The sequence below is a fragment of the Aythya marila genome (genome assembly GCF_965140915.1).
Source record: "Aythya marila genome assembly, chromosome: 9".
NCBI classification, from domain to species: domain Eukaryota; kingdom Metazoa; phylum Chordata; class Aves; order Anseriformes; family Anatidae; genus Aythya; species Aythya marila.
This window is the reverse complement of record NC_139050.1, coordinates 22,584,746-22,605,429: the sequence shown is the minus strand read 5'-3', so window position 1 is coordinate 22,605,429 and position 20,684 is coordinate 22,584,746. Positions and strand designations below refer to the sequence as shown.

Sequence of the window (20,684 nt, the reverse complement as noted above, 5' to 3'; positions counted from 1 at the left end):
TAATCTAGACAAAGTACTCCCCACAACTGAATAATGAATAGCCTTTTCTATTGCTTTTTGTAAATCATTATGTATGAAGTAGAAAACAGCAATTGATTAGGTATGGAAGAAATGCAGAGCAGAATATATGCTGCTGCATGCATTATGAGCATGCCATTCAACATACGAAGGATAAGTCCCTTCTTCCTCCAGTTCAAAGCAATGTGCTCCACGAATAGTAGGAGCTTATGTAACTTGGGCTGCTCAGGAAGAGCACAGATAAAGTGAAGTCAGTCCTAAAGAGTAAATAACTGACCAAGAAAGCAGTTGGCCCAGAACAGTGGTGTGTGATTAAGGGTGCAAAGTTCATGAGGTTTTCAGTGACCTCCAAAGGGCTTGAGGTTTGCAGGAATTTTTCCTTGCATTGTGAATGGCTTAATCTTTGCAATTATTGCACAATTAATGCTGTGTTGTACAGAAGGCTAATAGATTACAACACTAATAGATTACAACAGGTAAGCATGAATAACACTAAATGTGTTCATTAGTGGAGAGCAGAGTAATGGCAAAGACTCCTTAGGTTTCACAAAGTCAGAAACTACCATTGGCAAAGTGATTTGGGTTCATTTTGCAGTTAGAAACGGTACCAGCATTGAAAGTTAACGAGCATTTGCTATACTACCTGAGTCCACATACACCTTACATCTGCTTTCTTACCTCTTCTTCTCCTTCTTCCTGATACTGTTCATCCACATTATCTTCCTGCTGGTCAGGATTTCCTGCCATCTGCAGAAAGATCATGTGAAAATTTAGCTCTGCGTACATATCTATTAACTTTAGAAGACCAAGGGTTAAAGCTTCTTGTTCTGGGACTAAAGACTTCATGTCAAGACAAAGGAACAATAACAGCGTACGAAGTTATAGTGCTTTCATTAGCATTAATGATAGCCTGGCTACATGATTTAGAATTGCCCTAAATAAAAAAATAGACAGCAGAATGATTACAATAAAATTCATTTCACAGAATAAAGCCAGACTTTCCATACTAATCAGGAAGACAATGACACAGTCTTACCAGTAAAGACCGATGTCAGAAAAATATGAATTATCTCTGCCTAGAGAAGTTTACAGTGAAGACAACTCAAGTGTGCAGCATTCACTGGAATGGCCATAGAAGGAAATGGACACCACTGCTTACAGCTGATTGAGTGCTGATGGCATGGAACCAGCACAGCAGGAATTTGTGCAAAAACAGTAAGATCGTATGAACAGGAGTTCCTGCAGGCAATTATGTGAAGGGAAATAGGGAACCCTTAAGCATGACATTACAGAACCTTGGTGAGTGAATCTCGTGGTGAAAGCAATCCTGGTATATCACCAGGAATAGTTTCATACTTCTACCTGCACGTCGTATGTGGTTTAATACAGATCTTTAAAACTGGAGTTCAGTGTTCTATCATCAGGCAGTGCTACAGTGTTCCTAAAAGGGACCTGCAGATCTTTCCTTCCCTTTACTGACCACTAGGTGCTCTTCAACTCCCGGATGTCCTTGTTTCTCACTGTTCTGCTTGTGCTTTTCATTTTCATCTGGTAGATTTTCTTCTCTCTCTTGCTCAGCCTCCTCAAATTCATCTTCTCCCTGGTTGTTGGGGTCATCAGCAGGGTTCAAATCTTCCATGGCTGCTGCCTTCTGTAATTTTCAGAAATGAATATTAAATACATATTTGTAATTTCACAGCTGAATTCCACTTCACTTCAAAGCTACCCTAGAGCATGAGCTATAGTAGAGCCAACTCCATACCCACTGAAACCAGCTGGAATCTCGACAGACATCAGGGGTCACTACATCAAAACCTAGTCACCAGAGAATAGTCAGTTCTGAAAGAAAGAGTACTGAACACACGCTAAGAGTACAGAACTGCATGCTAAAACCTGGAATGAAGCTGGTGACTTATTTCTCATCAGCTGCTGAACTCTGTTTACTGACTATCTGACAACTGGCAATGCCTAATAAGACCAGCTTTAAAAAAATACCGAAGAGTTTAATTAGTGTTCACAGCTCAAGAGCTGATGACATCTTTCATGATCAATCTGTCCTATAATATTGACCTCATCTATGGTAACAGGAGCTTGAAGGAAAATACCCAAACACACACCAACACATGCCGTCTTCATTATAGTTTACCATTCAGAAAATGAGCATTTTATTACTGCTTTTTTTTTTTCAAGAAAAGCGTTTCCAATATCTTTATAAATGACAATATAAAGTTCCTTTGAAATATCTGCTATACAAATAATTTTGCTGAAGAGAAGGGGAGGAAAAATGATGCATTTTATGTTCTACTACACCAAATAACATGAAACTTGGGGAAAGCACAGTACTGAATCTCCTGAATCTGTGTAATCCATATTATGGCTGCATTCAGCACTGCAGTTATGTTCTCTTTCAAGAGCTCACACTTCTTCGATACTGAAAAGGTTTTGATTTAGTGATCACAGATTCCTGTGGGAAGACTCCAGCTGGTTTCAGTGATTATTAAGTTGGCTCTCACCCTCTTATCTAATGATAAGAAAAAAAAAAATATACTGTCACCACTCTTTGACTGACCACCAATGAATTACTTCTGTTATTTTTTTGAATCCAATTTTCCCTGTTCAGTCCCAGCTAAGTCCAAATCCTTTGTTCAACATAAAACACAGATCAAAGGAATGTAGAAAAGCAACTTGCTTCCAACAAGAAAGCTCTTTTTTATTTCTTCCCAAATCAGTAACAGCAACTTTAAATAGATTGCGGATGTAGCTTTAAACTGTCAAACTTGTCTTCCTAGCAGACCTCTGCTTCACCTTACTTCTGCAATGTATAATTATGTTAGATGAGACTTCTGGGTTTTCATTTCAGTAGCAATTGCAATCCATAGCATCTTAATTCATACTCACTGATTCATCAACCTGCTGATTTTCTACTTGATGTTCTGGTTCTTGCTGTTCATTTGCATTATTTTGATCATCTTCACCTTCATCCTGGTGCTGGTTGTCACGTTCATAAGCTGACAAATTTTTGATATTATTATTGTATTACAGAAGTTTCTACTTAGCCCTTTTAAGAAACAGTCTCCTATATAATAGCTTCCATACGTGCTTTTAGCAGTAGGCAGCTTCTCCCTGAAGTGTTTACTAAACAGATAATACCAACAAAATTGTTTTACTGCTAGTAGGAGACCAACGCTGGAAGATTATACAAGTTGAAGACATCAGACAAAATCATAGGCAGAGCCAGGAATGTAACAGAGACACAATCCTAGTGGCTTAATCAAAAGGGCACTCTTCTTTTCAGCAATATGGATAGGATCTTTATTAACACCTGTATTTCAGTCAGTTTAGCCAGTGTTATTTGAGCTTGGGATTTTAAACTGAGTTTGTATTTCATTTAAATCCAAACTGGATATTAAAATCCCACATGAAAGGAGGTTCAGAGGGAACCTATGAACATGGTAGGGGCATAAATGTTATCTTACCTGCTTCTTCTTCCTGAATACCTTGCTCTTCTTCCCCTTGTACAATGTCATGGTCCATGTTATCATAACGAGCCTGTTGACTGAGAAGAGTAAATGCAAATTCATCATTTCAGCTTCAAAAAGAATGTTTTTGCTTCAAGAAACAAACCACCCTACCTCATCTCTGCCTCTCCCAGCTCCTGCCAGAATGGGTTTCAGTTTAGCTCTCTATTAGGTGTTATATTTTTGCATCATCTTTCCTGAAAGAAGGTGCTCTGTGTAGAACAAAGTCACTTGTTCCACTGCACTAACTTCTGTACTTACATTTCACTATATACCAATGGGATCTGCCTTGCATTTTTAAAACTCCTAAGCTAGGGTAGTCCTTAATCAAAGCAAAATGCTATGAACTGGAACGTGCACCCATTAGTCCAGACATCAGAGCTTCTATAGTAAAAGGGGAAAAATAAAAAAAAAACAACACCAAAATCCACCGAAAACCACCCTTAAAATAGCAACCAGATTTATCCTTGGAAAGAAGGAGATGAGGCTCACTGTATTTATTTAGTTTCTGGGCAGTCCAGGTTTATAGCTTTCAGCCAGCCTCTTGTCAGTGATTGTGCGGTGGAAGCCATGAAGCCCAGAGCCCTGACCATAACAAGCTTACATAAAAGATTTTAACCTTAGCCGGTTTTTATAGAGTTTTTCCCCTTGTTCTGCCTCCTTCTGTAGCTGAAGCTCTTTTTCTTGAAGCTGCTGCTGCCGCAATAGCTGTGTTCGCAGTCTTTGCTGGTGCAGCGATTCCTGATGTTCTCTCAGCTGGTCGGCCTCCTCTGCTCTTTGGGCTGCAAGGTGCTGCTGCTCCAGCTGTTGCTCATAGGCTGCCTTATATCTTTTTGTTACAGCTTTTGTTGGTGTTATCTGTCAGAGAAATGGTTTAGTCATAGTTTAATCCTAGATTCAATGATCAAAAACAAGCATGCAGAAACTTATAGCACCAAAAAGAAGAAGGAAAGTTATGCTGATGCTACATGCAATCGAGAAAATTACAGAAAAGATTTTTTGTTTATTTTTGTCTTTGTTTAAATTTATATTAATTTTTCACTACACAGACCTTGGAAGTTTTGGTGTGTTTGTGGAGAACACGGCTAAGGGGATAACAGACCTGGGGAAGCCATGCATTTCTTACAGGTTAATAAAAAACCCAACATATTACCAGATAAAAAAAAGCTTTGAGGGCTGGCAATAAAGACAGTAAATAGGCTTCCGTTGACTATGGGTAGATTCAGCAGGGGCTGCTGTGTGGTAGTTAAGTGAGACGCTGCACATTCTTTACAGCCAAATTGTAAGTCCTCTTTCACAGCTTAACCTATCGCTGTTGTTCTAATCCGCTGCACCTGTTCAGCAATGACTTCTCATCCCTTTGGAGTTGCACAGTTAATCTGCTAGGAGAGTAAGTGTTTACAAGGCCTAAAGTGAGATCAGTAAAACATATTTTCCATTGGAGATCCGATCCGGAATGTAAATCCACGTTTCAATGGTTTTATTCAGAGCTGTACAGAGCAAGACTTGCCACTGCTCTGCACTGGTTTTCCCGGACTATTTTAGTCACGTTCATCTTGTTGTTAAAAAAACCTGTTAAATGACCCTCAGATGGAAGCATTTACAGAAAGCAGGTATACCTGAGAAGGAAACTGCAATTTGCTGAGATGCCTCAAGTTACTAAGGTGGGACACCTCCTCACCAAAGTGCTGAACAGAAGTCCTTTCCAGCTCAAGATATTCTATGATTTGTGCTCATCACGTGTCTTCCTTCCATCAGCTACCACAGGCCTCAAATTTAAAGCGGGAGATAGGATTCAACCTGACAGCTCTTTTCTTCCATCTGTTGCTTTTTATCAGCAGAATTAATGTTCATTAAGCTGCACTTGGCAAGCAGAGCAGTGAGCATGTGCTAAAGCTGAGCCTGAATCCTACGCATCTAAGTGCTCTGAATCCCAAATTTTCTATAAATATGACATTAGTTTTACCTAAAAACAGGTGAGTGCTCTGAATCCCAAGCTTTCTGTAAATATGATTTTATCTAGGAACAGCTGAGTGCAATATAGGGCCAGCAATGATAAGAGATGCCTCCATTTCAACAGCAAATCTAATCAATTAGTAGGAAAAAGCTCTCCATACCTCTGACTGAGAACGTTCACCCAACATGTTGGTTTCTTCTTCCTTCTGTTCCTGTTTCTTCCACTCGTGTTCTTCTGGTACTTGATCCTGTTCCTCTTCTAAGTGCTCAGGCTGACCTGCCTGCTCCATTTCTTCCTCCTCAAGTTCTTTTTTGTGTTCCTCTTCAACTTGGTCAACATGTTGCTCATCATCCTCTCCAGCTTCTTGTTGCTCCTGAATGTTGAGTTCTTTGGCGTGATGGCCCTCATTAGGCCTTCTTTGTAGATGAAAAGGCTCAGCTCTGTCTTCTCTTTCCTGGGTGTTTATTTCTTCTCTCTCTTTTGGTTTCTCATCCTGAAAAACACGCACAAGACATTAAGGATTTCATATTTTCAAGAGAGCTATAGACCAGATATGGATACCTTTAATCCAGCCTGCAGTAGTGAATCTGTAGTCAGGAGAGCCAAGTGCCTGCCTCAGAACAAACTACCCTTCCTGCCAAGAGGGATGAGTACCTGGCTCCTGGCTCTACATAGCTAAACAACTTGTTGCACAACAGCATCATAAAAGCAGTTTAAGCCTCACTTTATTCTGAGGTGGAACAAACTATTACCATTTTGCATCTAAAAAGAATGCTCTGTGTTTTTATTTCCTGTAGGTTCTGCCAGTCAATAACTCTAGTAAAACAAAAACACTACTGGTATTTTAACCTGTAGACTTTACCCACATCTTTGCCTTTTTTATCTTTGAGCATCAGGTAGTATGTCAATTTTAACTATACTGACTTCAAGTGTGCCACTGAAACCTTATGAAACGCATGACAAGACAATTTCTTCAGAACTAAGCTAAAGCTTTTTATAACACATGAAATATCTAAAATGTTATGGACAACGTATTATTAAACTTCATATTTTTAGCAACTTCTGAAAACAGCTTACATAAAACAGTTTTAAAGGCCTTTGAACATCATCTTGACCGTAGTTTTCTACTACTCAATCAAATTAAACTGTTCCTAACCACCTTATACAATAAGTGACAAACACGTATAATTATCCACACGTTTCTAAGGGAAGCTGAGCGCACAGCTAGTGTTTTGCTGAATGAGAACTATTTCCCACAGCTCCAGTCAGTGCTGCGTACCTCCTTAGGCTCTTCAGCCACAGCTTCGTGGTGTACTGGGAGGCTGCTGTGGGGAGACGGTGCCCGCACCTCTGGTTGCTCATTTGGTTGTTCCAACCTCTCAGGCTGCCGGAAACTTGGCATTTTGTTGAGTGTGTCCTTCAGCTGTTTGTATTCCTCCACCTGGGACTAAAGTCAACACATTAATTACACCGTGTCCCGATCAACAAAAACCAATAAAAGTGTTTTAATAAAACAGTCACCCCTGAGTGAACTTGCTGGCAAGACGTATGCTAGAACGACTCGATATTCACATCAGAGCAAAGACTGGGGAGAAGCAGGGATGAGAGCTTTTAAGATTGGTTGTTTCCATGCGCTAAACAGCATTGATTCATCACGATCTTTTCAGCCAAAGTGCACATGCATACAAAGATGCTGGAAAAATCCCCATGGGACAAAGACAAAGATTGTTTTTTTCATGCCAAGCAGGAGAATTTTCAGAAGAGGATGATTCAGTTTTCTTGGAAGACTAAAGCGAGGGAAATTGAGAGCACCACAACTTCTTTACTGGTAGAAAGCAGTGCCACTTTTTTGGAACCAGGAGTTTATATACACATCATGAAAACACCAACTCCACAACATTTAGGCAGGTGTTATAAAAGACAACAGTCAAGGTACGGAACTGAGGCAAAGAAAGTCACAGAACACCTTTGGTGAAGAGCAAGAAACAAAGGAAAAGAAAAAAAAACGATGACGACATGTAAATTTGTCTTCCTAAAATGCAACAGTGGGATGTTGTATTTTGGTTTGCAGCTTAACTCTGTACAAGATCAGAGTATTTTCAACAAGCTTTAAAGTCCAGTGTGAGAAGCAAGACCAGCTGGCACACCAGTCACTGTCTATACAGCAGAGAATAGAGTAATAATTTTAAGGCATAAGACTTATAAAAGCTGACCAACAAGAGGTGGTGCCCCATGACAGGGTTCCTCTGTTGCTCCAGGGGAGGTGGTGGGAGTGTTTACTGTTCTGAAGTCAGAGGTGCTTTTTGTAAGTCATTTAAGAGTTGGGGTTAGAACCATTACACTTTACACTCAGCACTGTGTGTGCCACTTTGTGTGTGTTACGTGGTATCATAGCAATCAATAGTACAGCAGACAGGCACGATGCATTGATGTACAATGCATGATACTCATACAAAACAATATCCACAGTGCTACGGATTGACATGATGCAATGCATAACAGCTCTCAAGCTAGACGCACCTCGAGGCATCTTCAAAAGACTATGGCATCCATTAAAACGGATGGGCCTAAAAGCAAAGCAAAGCAGAGTTCAAAGTAATTACACTCATCATTCCAGAAGGGCACTGCTGTTCCCTGATTAGCTGCTGGAGAGTGCAGTAAGAAACTTTAGAGTAAAAACCAGTATTTATTTAGCCATAGGCTAATACAGAGGTCTTTGTTTTTTCTCCCCGCTCGCTGACCATGCAGAGAGACTTAATACACGTGGATATTTAAACTGTGCACGTCTAGAATCGACGTACTCCACCCCACCATACAAATCATTCTCAGCTGAACACTGTGATCCAAGGCCACAGCCTAAAAGGTATTAATGCTGGCAGACAGATGGGGTTTGTAAAAATATATGAAGGATCTGTCTGGCTGTTTGAACTATGGGAAAGGACAAAGATCACAAAGTCTTAAAGATTCAGGTCACAAATACATTAGTGCTGGGTTGACTACTGATATTTTATGTCTAGAATACACCTAGAAACAGCGGGGTAATTTACAGAGCTGTGTTTCTAAGCAATAATCCCCTGTGAACTTTCTGTAGCTAGTTTGCAGGAGAAACTGCGTGACTGTGCTGAACACCTTCTGTTCTGAAAGGCTCCACAAGATCCTCAACTCGAACAAAGGCTCTCCATGAGAAATGCCACATTCTGATTGCAGACAGGAAGGCTGTGTGAGACACAGGTGTTCAAAATAAAGAACTGAATAAAAGCCAGAAGTAAGAGGAGCCTCCCTTTGGCTTTGGTGGACCTTAAGTCAGACCTTCCATCTGCTCTGGGTGAGTTTCTGATATAAGCAAATATGTACCACATAACTAATAGGGCCAGGGGGAGAAGAGGTTACAATTAGCTTCCAGTATGTTTTAGTGCTGGAAATTCAAAATCTTTGCATATTTATTCTCTGAGTGACTTTCCTGGTCTTTCCCTATTGCTTGAATATCTACATGTGACACATAAAACAAGCAGAACTCAAATAAATTCAGTCCTTTTAGTGCTACTCATGGTTTTTTGGACCTTGAAAAACACTCAAATGAAGAAAATTAGTCAGGAATAAGAGTATCTTCATTCTACCTCATTACCTTCCCTCTGATCTTTCACAGAAGTCTTTCTTGCTCAAAATTACCTTCTTTACTCCTAATTTCCAATTCCCTGTGACCTACACAGGTGGTACAGCTGACTGAATTTGCCACAGCCTAGCAAAGTTTGTGCTACATGGATAGGTCATTTGAAATTGGCATTTAAGACACTGCTGCTGATTTATTTTTTAAACAAAAACCTAATTTGGGTTTCATATGGAGCTTGCATACTTTGGTATATACCGGACCCCTGTAGCACTGATGTATATAGCTTTCTAAACATTCTAGGTGTACATAAAATGAAACTTTGAAATATCAATAGATCTGCATTTTAAAAGTGATACAAGTGAATGTCAGAAAGTGAGACATTAAACTAACAGAAGCTCTATCAGAGAAGACAGAAAGGTATTCTACAGCTCTCGTGAATGCAGAGGTACTTTTCTTACCAGTAATACATGCACTCTTGGGCCTACAAACAGAGCTTTGTGTTTTCTGACAGCCATATAAGCTGTTGCAGCTTCTTCTTAAAAGCAACCTCTTAACTCATGCAGTTCCCTGCAGTGTGCAGCATGGTGCTACCTGCAAATTCCCCATGCGAAAGGCTACATGCAGAACATTACAGTCAGCTGAACTAGGAGAAAGGAGTTTTAAGGAAGGTTAGAGCTACTACAAGCTGCTTTCCTTTCTGACCTGTGCAGCAGCTAGTGCACTCTTGTGGTCTTCCAATGTCACTACAAGCTGGTTGTGCTGGGAGAGTAAATTCTTATGCTGTTGCTACACAAAAAAAAGAACATAACATGTTTCACAAAGTTCATTCTAAAGGTAAATTAGGTAGCCTGGGGGGTTCTGAGCTAAGAAGATAATTCAGTGTATTCTAAAATGAAAACACTGAGTTGGCATAACAGCATTTATTTATTTAACCTGGAATGCATATTAAGCATAGAGAAAGCGAGCGGTGCCAGGAAAGAAAATCTGAAGTCCAGAATTTATGCAACTAAAAATTGGAGTCGATTTCAATAAATGCTTGATAAAATAGAGCTGGGAAACATTCTTTTTGGCAAACACACAGTTCATTACTTACAAAGTCACATTTCCAATTCCAATTTCTATACTAAATACTTCTCTTCCAATTTAGTCTTTAGTTCATTATTTTATTGTAAATGAGCATGTTCCTTAAATGCTGGTGGCAGAAGACAAATCCAGTTCAGCTATATTCTTTTGCCACAGTAGAGAAACTACAACTCTTTGTTATTGCCCATTTCTGGCTTGTTAGAACTTGGAAAATCTGTTCTTGTTGCTAATTGCTTTGACAGTTCTCCTTCAAAACAAAGCCTACCTTTACATCTTGTAACTGGGTATGAATGTCTTGGTGAGCTTTTCTCAACTGTCTGTTCTCCTCCCGTAAATTATACAGGGATTCTGTTTAAAAGGAACAAAATACAGAGGTTAAGCCCAGATTTATAATACTAAAGCACTGTAACATTAACTACAATTAATTCTAAACAATTCCTGTAGTAACTCTGGATTAGAGTAATTGTAGGATTTGCTTACCTTACATCTCCCCCCCACCCTGTACAGAACTTTACATTTTTAAGCAGAAAACTTAATAGTTGGTTAAATTTCATTTTGGTGCACCCACTGTGCAACTGGAACTATGCATTATTGTTCATTCTAGGGTCTGCAGATGGCAAAATTCATTATGGTAATCCAAATCTTTAAAATGCAGAGAGGAAGACACCCTCTGCTCTTCCTTCTTCCCCCACATCGCATCTGGTGAGTGAGAGTTTTGTTCTGTAGGACTACGCTATTATTTTGGAAAAGGTGCCCAGATGGCCAGCATACTTAAGCAGCACTACATTCTGGGACCAGGGAGAGGGGCTTTTCTTCCCACTTGTTACATTATGGTGATGTGGAATACTGCAAGCACACACAAGCAAGCTCTACCGACACGCCAAGCTGCTAGGCTGCAATCCAGCTCAGTCCAAGAGCTCGCTGTATGACTTCACTGGTGTGGTGCCAAGGCAGAACTAATGAACACAGCCTCTGCCTGCAAAATACTGTGCAGACAAAACTGCAGACAGCTCCAAAACTAACTCGTGTTAGTGACACATGGCAGAAAGTGGCCAAAGGCCCTCGATGGGAAATGCCTCATCCTTTTGTTCTATGCTATTGTATTATTAGGATTGAAAAGTTCTGCAAACTGCAAGAAATCTCTGTAATAGGAAGCTGGATGCTAAGAGTAAAAAAATTACTAATTCATCCCCTAAGTATACAGGTGCAACATGTTTCAGAGGAGCTGAGAAAGAGAAAATTAGGCCTATGAGAAATTATGTAAATTATCTTCATAAAAAGGCACATTTAGGTCTCTAATAGAAATGACAAAAACTCTTTACCTTTTTTGGTAAACAAAAGGCAAAGAGGGAGACCTATTTCTCCAGCTTTTATATGAATTTTAGAACTAAAAATGAATGGTAGGATAAACCAGCCTCTGACACTTGATGGGCTTTTGAGTGATCTGTTTCTTACTACTTCCCTAATCTAGATTGAAACAGAAAGCACAAATACAAAGAACTTTCAGAAAGAGGCCATGGAAAATCATCAAGAAAGTGTAACTTATCGTAGGCATAGGCTGTGCGTGAATGACCTGTTAGTGAGAACAGAGACACTGCCTTTGTGTCACATCACACAAAACACGATGACAGACACGCACTTTAATATGGACAGCCAGCACATACCCTTCAGCTTAGAGATCTCCTGCTCTTTTTCCTGCTGCAGTTGTAAATATCTCTCCTTGTGATCACTGAATGTTCTGCTAAACTCTTCTCCTTGTTTTCGGTGATCTTCCTCAAGGTCAGCATGCTGTTTCTTTAGTTCTTCATGTTGACTCTGCAAATACCAAGTTGGACACCGGAACAGTTCTGTATTAGCATATCCGCCTAATATTGTCTTTGGCAATTTATTTAATAAGTCCAGATGAATACGAAGCTTTCATAAAAGGAAGCTTATTATTCAAAGCATGCACACTGCAGATCCTTTCAAACACAAAATGATCTCTGTGATGAGTAGTCTCCTTTTCTAGGGCTACGTCACCTCACTCAGCAGTTGCACTGTCCCATGGGGAGCTGCTGAATGTGTCTAAGAAATTCCTTAGATGCCAAAATATGTGAAGTTTGATTAGTCACTGCTCCATGCAAGTAATTGCATTTGAGAAGGTTAAATTATCCACTGGAAAGCCTGACTAGTGAAAACCACAATAAATCATCTTTCAACAGTACTGCTGCGCGAGGAAGGCACTGTCAATGTATTGATGTTCTGGAATGAATTTCCAGAAGCCACTGAGGCCGTACACCCTTCGAACTGCATTGTCCTGTGACACCGGTTACCTCAGTCACCTACCTTCAACATCTGGTGTTGTACACTCAGTGCACTGTATCGGCTGTTTGAGTCTTGCTGTAAAAAGAAAACAAAACAGTGTTCATCAGAACAATATTGTCATTCTTCTAACCTCTGTACATGCTTATTTAGAAGTCACAAGCCAATGGACGTAACTTCACAGGAAACAAATTAAGCTCTCCACTTGTTTTGACCATAGCAAGTATACATATTTTGCACTTGGCTGCAGCAACTGTGTAGTTGTAACATACCTAACTCAGCTCACAAAGTCTTTCCACTTTCAACCTGAAGTGTCCATAAAATACTAGCTTATTCTCTTCTTTATAAAGAGTTCTCTACAGGTCTCTGGGTCCTTTACCAGACACATCCTTCTTTCTAGCACTTGATATCTAAAACAGGTTCATGATTTACTTATTTTTATACTTTTCAGTTCAAAGACCACTTGTTAGAAAGTTGTCGCTGTTCTTTTCCCTGCAGACTAAGCAATGAAAAGATTTCCAAATCTTATAAAGTAAGAGGTAAAAATAATTAAGAACAGCAGAGCAGAAATGGAGTGAGAGCTCCTTCAATTAGCACTTGTGAGACCTCTTTCTTTGAACAGCTATAATTGCAAAGCACTTCCTTGTTCTTGCAGCTCTAATAGCATCAAATATTAGCAAAATATTAAAAGCTGGTACTAGGAATGATGAGACTTACCCTTCCTTTATTTAGTGTTTCCTGTGCTTCTAGTTTATAAACAAGAAAATCTAAAACATAAAAGGAAAAATACTGATGAATAAAAAAACATCCGTACTTAAATAGCATAACTGTCTGTACATAATTTCTCTTAAGAGCCGAATACTTATGCAGTTACAATTTTCCAAGAGATCTTCACTAACAGAGGAACTTTAAAAAATGTTCAAGTTTTGCCCAAATATTTTCATTCAGAAAAAAAGTCATAAATAACAATGTATTTTAAATCTTTGTGTGAGATATAGGGGATATAGACTATAAGGCTCACATATAAAGGCTCAAGACTATGGAAACAATAATCATATACCACATGAGCTTTCTCAGTAGAGGCGCAGTAGCATCATTCAAAAGGAACAGGACATTTATAAATCGTGCATATTTTTATTACAATAAAGATACATACTTCAATTTAGTTTTGACTTCCAAACTTTTTGAAGTGCAACAACAATCTCCTCTTTTTGCTTTTTTTCAGGATTTAAAAATGATGACTCACCTTTGCATACCTATGAGGCAGCTGTCCACCAGATGGCACCAGACAGCTATCAGGAGCTGCACACTAAGAAGTTTGTTGTTTTTTTAAATGCTCTTAACCTTCGCTAAAGTAGTTATTTGAATGCAGTGGCTGAGTCATCGGTTTTAGGAATAACGCAGACTTCACTCCGAGAATTACAGTGAATTTACAACTACAAAAGTCTCGGAGAAAACTCAAACTTCTGCATTCTGCTAAAGTTTTGTTGAGGGGAGATGTTAAGAAAAAAAAGTAAGAAATAAAATGTGTGAACACTTCTCCATCACACACATCAAGAACTTAATTTTAAATCAGAAAAAGGTATGCAAGCATGCGTGTACCTTTAAGTAAATCAGAGTGAATCAATTTAACTGAATCAGTCTAATTTCACATTGGAATGCAGGAAAAGATCTTATGTTTTTGTTGCAAGGTTTAAAACTTTGTTATGCTGTAACAGGATTTACACATGCCCATACTCCACATACATTTTTGTTGTAGGTATATCCATATATATGTTTCCTGTGCATACTGTGCCACGTTGTAGTGATCTGTGAAAAGCACTAAAAATGTATTCCACAGATCTGCCAAGGTGGTCCTCCTGATGTGTTGTTTTTTAAATATATTGACAACTCATTTAAAATTGAACAATAAACATCTAAAGTCACTATTTTTAATAGTCAATTTATCATAGATATCAAGGTGAAAATCATATTTTACCTTCTTTTGCTTTCTTATGTTCAAGCCTTTCTTTTTGCAATGATTTTTCTAATCTTGATCTGTGTTCATATACAACTGAAAAGACAGATTTTATACACAGTTAATTTTAAAAGCAGGATATTAAAATATATAAAAGTCCCCATCTCCCAGAACACCCAAAGAAAAAAAAACATACCCAGAAAATACAAGTGGAATGAGGTCATAAGGTTAAGGACTGCTTACATCTTTTTTTATTTTTATTTTTGCATGTGATATTGGTCCTGATTTTTTTTTGTTATTTCTATTGCAGTACAGAGTACAGTTACTGCATTCTATCCTTGGTGCAGTCAGCTATGGTTGTTCTACACGAAAGCTGTGTAGATCATCGTTCCTTCTAGGGTATGTACATACGCATTTTTCCATGCTTTCCTCATCTTCTGCCTTTTTTGTAAAGAGACAGAAGATAAAGCAGGAAGAACAAAATAAGCCATCTGAGGGGCTAGCATAGCTAAAATAAACAAAAACAAACAAACAAAAAAAAAACACATCCCATAGCACTTCTCTGTAAGGCTTGGGTATCAGAGATTGCTGGTCGTGGATCATTTCAGTTTGAGAACAAAATTTAATCTTCACTGATTCTTAACTCCATTTATGCATTTCCTTTGAGTCAAAGTACCCATACGATATTCTGGAGATGAAGAAGTGGTCTGCGTGCAGCGCTTTGGGCAAAGAGCAACAAGCCGAGCTTAAAGGCAAAGCTTTCAGAGCACATCCCACAAAACCCTTGACAGGCCAGGCAAGGCAGGCATGTATGGTGCCTGCATCTCCTCCACAGGGGGCATCTGCTAAGAAAAACTGCATGTGTTCTCTGGGAAAGGTGTCCCGATGTCTTTGATAAGCTCTTTTAAAGCCAAGATTGTGTGAACACCTGCATGCAATCTGGATAAAAATGAATTGACATCTAGTTTTACCTGCCAAAAGGTTTTTGCTTTTAAGAATTTATCTGTTTGTTGTACCCACACGTACTTTGGACGTGCTGTATCCCCTGGCAGAGGGTTCCACCACTTTGGTACATGTTGAGCAGCTTTTCAGGCAGCACGTGCTTTGGACAGTGAGTTTTGGATGTGTCTCAACAGACAGTGAACATCAGACCCTATTTACCCTTTCCTCACCACTCACTAGACAGAAGGATCATTATCTGAAATAGCTGACTTTGCAGCAACAATATTAATTAGATCTCTCATAAATTCACAATTGGATTTGCTAAAGCTCAGTTTGACACCAGCACCTTTCACTGTTTTAATTTTAATTTGCACTCTTGCACCAAAGAGCTGTTACACAAATTAAAGGAACTTGATTTTTTCCTTCAAAACTAGGAAATGTGTTCTCTGAATATCAAACCATTGGTGTGCATAAGCCTTCAACAGGAAGTCTCAAAGATCAGTATCTTGACAGCCACAGAAAACTCCTCTTGCACCTTAAAAAGCATTCTTAATTCCCCCAAGCTTCGTTCTGCAGGCTCTTTAGCTACTGGCTTATCTCGAAATGTTTACAGTTTGGCTTAGGTGACAAGGATTGATTAGCAATCCCGCCTCTATCCCTGCCTTGCCATTTATCATCTAAAGTCAAGGGCATCAGTCAAGATGAACTAATGTATCAACATCCTCTGCAACAAAACAGGCATTTAATGAACACTCACAAAGTCGCCAGCAAGTAAGTTTCCAGAGAAGAAGAAAAGATGGCAGCACTACAGTAATGGTTTTATCTAGGCACCGAAGATGGTGAATGCTGAATCACATTGCAAGAGGAGCAGCGGTTGTAGCATAGCAACTCAGGAGAGAAATGAAAATCCATAATGGTTTTCCCCTCCCACGCCATTAGGAGTGGAAATAGGCTTTTTGGCAAGCAGACTGAGCCACAAACGGATTCTGAGGTAACATTTCTTGTTGCACTTCTTTGTCCGCAGGCGACCTTCCGCAGCTCCTCCTGGTGTTTTAACAAGTGGGGAACTCACACCAAAGCCATCACGGTAAGGGCCGGAAGAAAGGAGACGAGGAATGCGATGCTTAACTTTCACACAGTGCTCTTTCACTTCCGCACCCAATTTTGGCTCTGCTGAGCTGTGGCTTTGCTGCCCTCACCCAGCACTCGGTGTCACTGGTGCCCCTCCTGGGGGGTGCATCCTCACTGCCACCTTGTGTGCGACAGCCCCTGAAATCCTGGGATACAGCCTACAGCGTCCTGAGGAGTCTCTCAGACAGCCAAAAAGCAACCAAAGAGGAGGGTAAGAAAAACTTCCTCCCACCTCTCTTCCCACCTAGTTAATGTGCTGGTCGAAACATGTTCTGCAACATTTTTTCTCTAATAAAAACCCATAACATGCAACATGAAGAATGATTTTTAAGAAAGCGTAGCTGCCGTATATTCTCACTAGCTCTTTTCGGGAGTAGGGCAGAGGTCAGATTTCATACAGGTTGGAGTTTATCTCCCATTAATGTACCAGTAAGGTGGAAATCGTGATGTAAACTTTCTAGGCAAGAGTCCAAAGGCTTGTTGCCGTAGCAGGGGATTTCTTTCTCCACTACCAGCATGGATATGCCTGAGCAAGAATTTCAAATATATATATACACATATTGAAAAACATGGTTTCTATTACAGATCTCCCATCCAGGATATGGAAACTATACAAGGGAAGGGATAAATTCCTGGCAGCGTGATGCACAGACACAGCACTTAAACAACTTTTGTCCCAGGGTAAGTTCTCCCACCCCTAATCTCCTACTAAGCTTTGCACAAGTAACTGCATTTTGGTGGTATGTTATTCAATAGAACGGTACAAAACAAAGGGAGAAACATAATTTAACTGTTAATATGCACTATTCCCAAACCAAAATAATGGCAGGTATCAAGCGTAGGGGACCTATATAATGTCACCTATGTGACTAAACAGACAACACAACAGGAATGCACAGAAAGGTGATCCAGCCTCAAAGAGCAGAGCCCAGAAACACAACCAGTAAAATCACAGCTAGTTCAGACACCCTGTCTTCAGTAAGCAGACAGCTAACAGATCTTGAATTAAGGTGTGAGAGTTTTTACCATTCAGGAAGGGAAGTGGAAGAACAGGTAGTAGGGGAAGGGGGGAAGCTTCTCAGCAGATTGCATCACCGCGTTCATGGCTGAACGTTAATTGCAACACCGGAGTCCAGTTATCTGATGAAAGCAAGTTTATTTAACAGTCATAGTTAGCTCACTTGGCCTTGCATCTCTAAGCAGTCAAACTATTAGAAAAAATAAGCCATTATAATACATATAAAAGAATGTATTTCTGATTTTACATTATCAGCAACTCCAGCTGTGTTACTTTGGCATTTTGGTCTGTCTGAAGCATGACCCAAAAGAGTCTCAAGCACCCCAACATCCATCTTACACACTGAAAAATTAAGAACATACTGGAACTTAAATATACATGATGCCAGGAGTTTCACTAACTGCAGTGTTATTGTTTCTTAACTAATTCTGCAATCTTTTTCTGAGCTCACAGCAATACCATCTTTGGTTTTAAACCAGCAGATTTCAGTAGTCTTGGCAACATCCAATGTTATTTTGTCTCAGACTGGGGCAGAGTTGAACTGAAGCAGCAGAGCAGGGCCCACCACACCAGCACTTCTCTGGTAAGGCTATGCAGGGCTGTAGAACACAGACTTGCTACAGAAATACAGTTACATCTCAAGTTCTTGTCACTTCAAAGAGAGCCATTTAAGTTGTGAACCCATGCAAATAGCTTTTCTGTTCAGAGAAAAACATTTCTATTAGGCAAGTAATCCCTTCTAGAATAGATTTTCTAGTCCAATGATAATAATTAAAATGTTGATCTCAGAAAAGATTTCTTGACTCATCTGATGCTAATGTTTCATGCTGGGAGAACACGTTATTAGTATAGCACGACTTGCTCTCCCAGCTCCAAGCTCTGCATGTTGTTAAGTCAGTGAATCTGCCTTCAGACTGGAAGATCTCCTGTTTCACCTTCACCGCTGACAATCCAACCAGTACAACCCATACTGGTCACAGGATGCACTCCTCCTACTTGAAAGACTCATTTGTGAGGTTCACAATAAATCAATATTCCAGTGACAGTGCAAGTATCTAAGAAATATAAAGCTAAAGAAGCATTCCCACAGCAGTAAAGAGTAGGAAAGCTGTTTTTTAAATAAAGTGCAAGTAAACAGCATTACAGAAATAGTACAGTTACAATATATTGAACAAAATATTGAAATTATTTCATATTTTATGCCCTTTAAAATTTCTGTTTTGAATTCATATAAAAAGAACAGAAATAGAAGCCAAGATAACACAAAGCTGATCGTGCGTGAAAAACAAGCTTTCTTCTGGCTTAATTAAGGAACAGCTTTGTATACAGGCAGGAATGGGCTGCTCTGTTTTGTTCACTGAAAACCCCAACTAGCACTGCAGGCAGTATCACATTTATGTTCACTTTAAAACAAAGCCCTACACTTTTCAGTTTTCACACATAAAAAAAACAGATAACAGCTTTGTCACATTACAACAGTTACAACAAAGGAACGGGATTTCTTCTGACAAACTAAATCAATGTGGTGGTAATTGTACTTAAAAATAACCACTGCTTTGACTTAATTCTCTGGTCGTTTACTTTGCCCATAGCATTAATGAATTTAAGAGAGGTTTGTACTTAATACATGGATCTCCATATTCAGGGGTTTTGTAGTGCCCATCATAAACCGGGTGATGATTTCAGCTGCACAAGGCAAGAAACCAAAACCCCACCAAAAATAGCCTACCAATTAAAGTAAGTCTGTTCCTTTAGCTCAGTCAGCACTCCAACATTAAACTAGAACTGGAGAATGGGACTTGAGCAAATTTTGCAGCTTTACGCTGCCTTAGGAGGCATTTATGTCAAAGTTTAAAAATCAACCAGATAAAACCTACCCAAAGATAATGTAGAACTGAAGACTTGCATTTTTATGCAACTTTTTTTTCTAATCTTGCAACACAGGCATCTCTTCCAGGTAAGTCAGATTGTATCTGAAAAACTAGAGGGTAACTGAGGAAGTACCTGTATCCTGCTGGTCCCTACCACAGAGAGCACCGGGAGCCCGTTACAGCTCACAGCTGATTTCTTACTGAAAGCTGTGAGACTCCTGCTTCCAGCACTATGAAATCCAACTCGGTCCCTGGGGTGTTGACAGGGACAAGAACGCTGGTGCTCTCTGTGGAACATGCCCTACATCAAAGGGTTTGGACCAAGCTCTGCAACATTGAGTGTGGAAACAGATTAAAAAAAGATACCAGAACTCATCATGATAGAACTTCAAAACCCACTCTGGAATGTGTGCAGAGGTCAGATAAGCATACAAGAAGTTTCATATGCTTATCAAACCTTCAGCTTTGCATCCTCAAATAGAAAAGGAAAAGCTGAAGCACAGCACATAGAAGTGTTGCAGGTCTTAAAAGTTTGCTTTTTTGCAGTTGTGGAACGGGAGAATTCAGCACGCTACTGCAGTTCACCCCAGAAACATGCTTATGTTTCTAAGAAATAGTCTTCGCCTCTATTCATTTATCAGGATGATGTGAAAATGGATTTCTAAAGTGGAGTAAACATTTAAGTTTAAAAGACTCCATATTTCACCCTACCTCATATATGCTTTTCTTTCTTAGAAGTTAAGACCACCTCTAGGAAACAACATGTTTATAAACAAATTGCAAGCAAAAGAAAACAATGAGGTGGGATTCGGGGAGGTATTTATCATGTTGAAGCAGTGAACTGGAGTAGGTGCTGCTCAAAACAGAAGTTTGAGAAGGAGCATTAAATGTGATTGAATGTTTAATGCCTGCTAGGCTTCAAACATGATTTTTATTTGGAAATAGATCACATTTTCCATCGCAGAAGAGATTTCCTGCACACTCCACCAATGATTTCTTCCAACCTCTGGTGCCACCCATGATCAGATCACCATCTCACCCCGCATGTGGCATTTCCTATCCACCTGCCTATGCTGAAGTGGTTTTTAATTTGTTTGGTTTTGTTTGCTTTTTTAAAGTGATAAATGCAAATTGTTCAGACAAAACCTGATTGGTGATTTTAGACAAATGCTTAACTTTATTTTTATGATTGTATTTAAAACACATCAGGTACATGGCTGTTCTACTCCTTGGCTGGCAAGTGGCATGAATGCTGCTTACATTGTCCTTCACACAGGG

The 20,684-nt window shown here is 39.5% G+C and overlaps 1 protein-coding gene across 3 annotated transcripts in view; it reads right to left on the bottom strand.

Moving 5' to 3' along the window:
• GOLIM4 (golgi integral membrane protein 4) overlaps nt 1–20,684 on the bottom strand; it is a 32,506-nt gene that overhangs the window by 3,565 nt on the left and 8,257 nt on the right. For 2 of the 3 annotated variants that reach the window (XM_082767539.1, XM_082767541.1), the window contains exons 2-14: nt 14,466–14,540; nt 13,205–13,254; nt 12,512–12,565; nt 11,851–12,001; nt 10,452–10,534; nt 9,806–9,889; nt 6,773–6,940; nt 5,654–5,986; nt 4,156–4,394; nt 3,495–3,574; nt 2,917–3,026; nt 1,499–1,669; nt 697–765 (exon numbers count right to left, since the gene is read on the bottom strand). In XM_082767539.1, coding sequence (XP_082623665.1) covers nt 697–765; nt 1,499–1,669; nt 2,917–3,026; nt 3,495–3,574; nt 4,156–4,394; nt 5,654–5,986; nt 6,773–6,940; nt 9,806–9,889; nt 10,452–10,534; nt 11,851–12,001; nt 12,512–12,565; nt 13,205–13,254; nt 14,466–14,540 — 1,667 coding nt within the window. The remainder of the gene's footprint in view (nt 1–696; nt 766–1,498; nt 1,670–2,916; nt 3,027–3,494; nt 3,575–4,155; nt 4,395–5,653; nt 5,987–6,772; nt 6,941–9,805; nt 9,890–10,451; nt 10,535–11,850; nt 12,002–12,511; nt 12,566–13,204; nt 13,255–14,465; nt 14,541–20,684) is intronic. The other variant, XM_082767540.1, reaches the window with a different exon arrangement.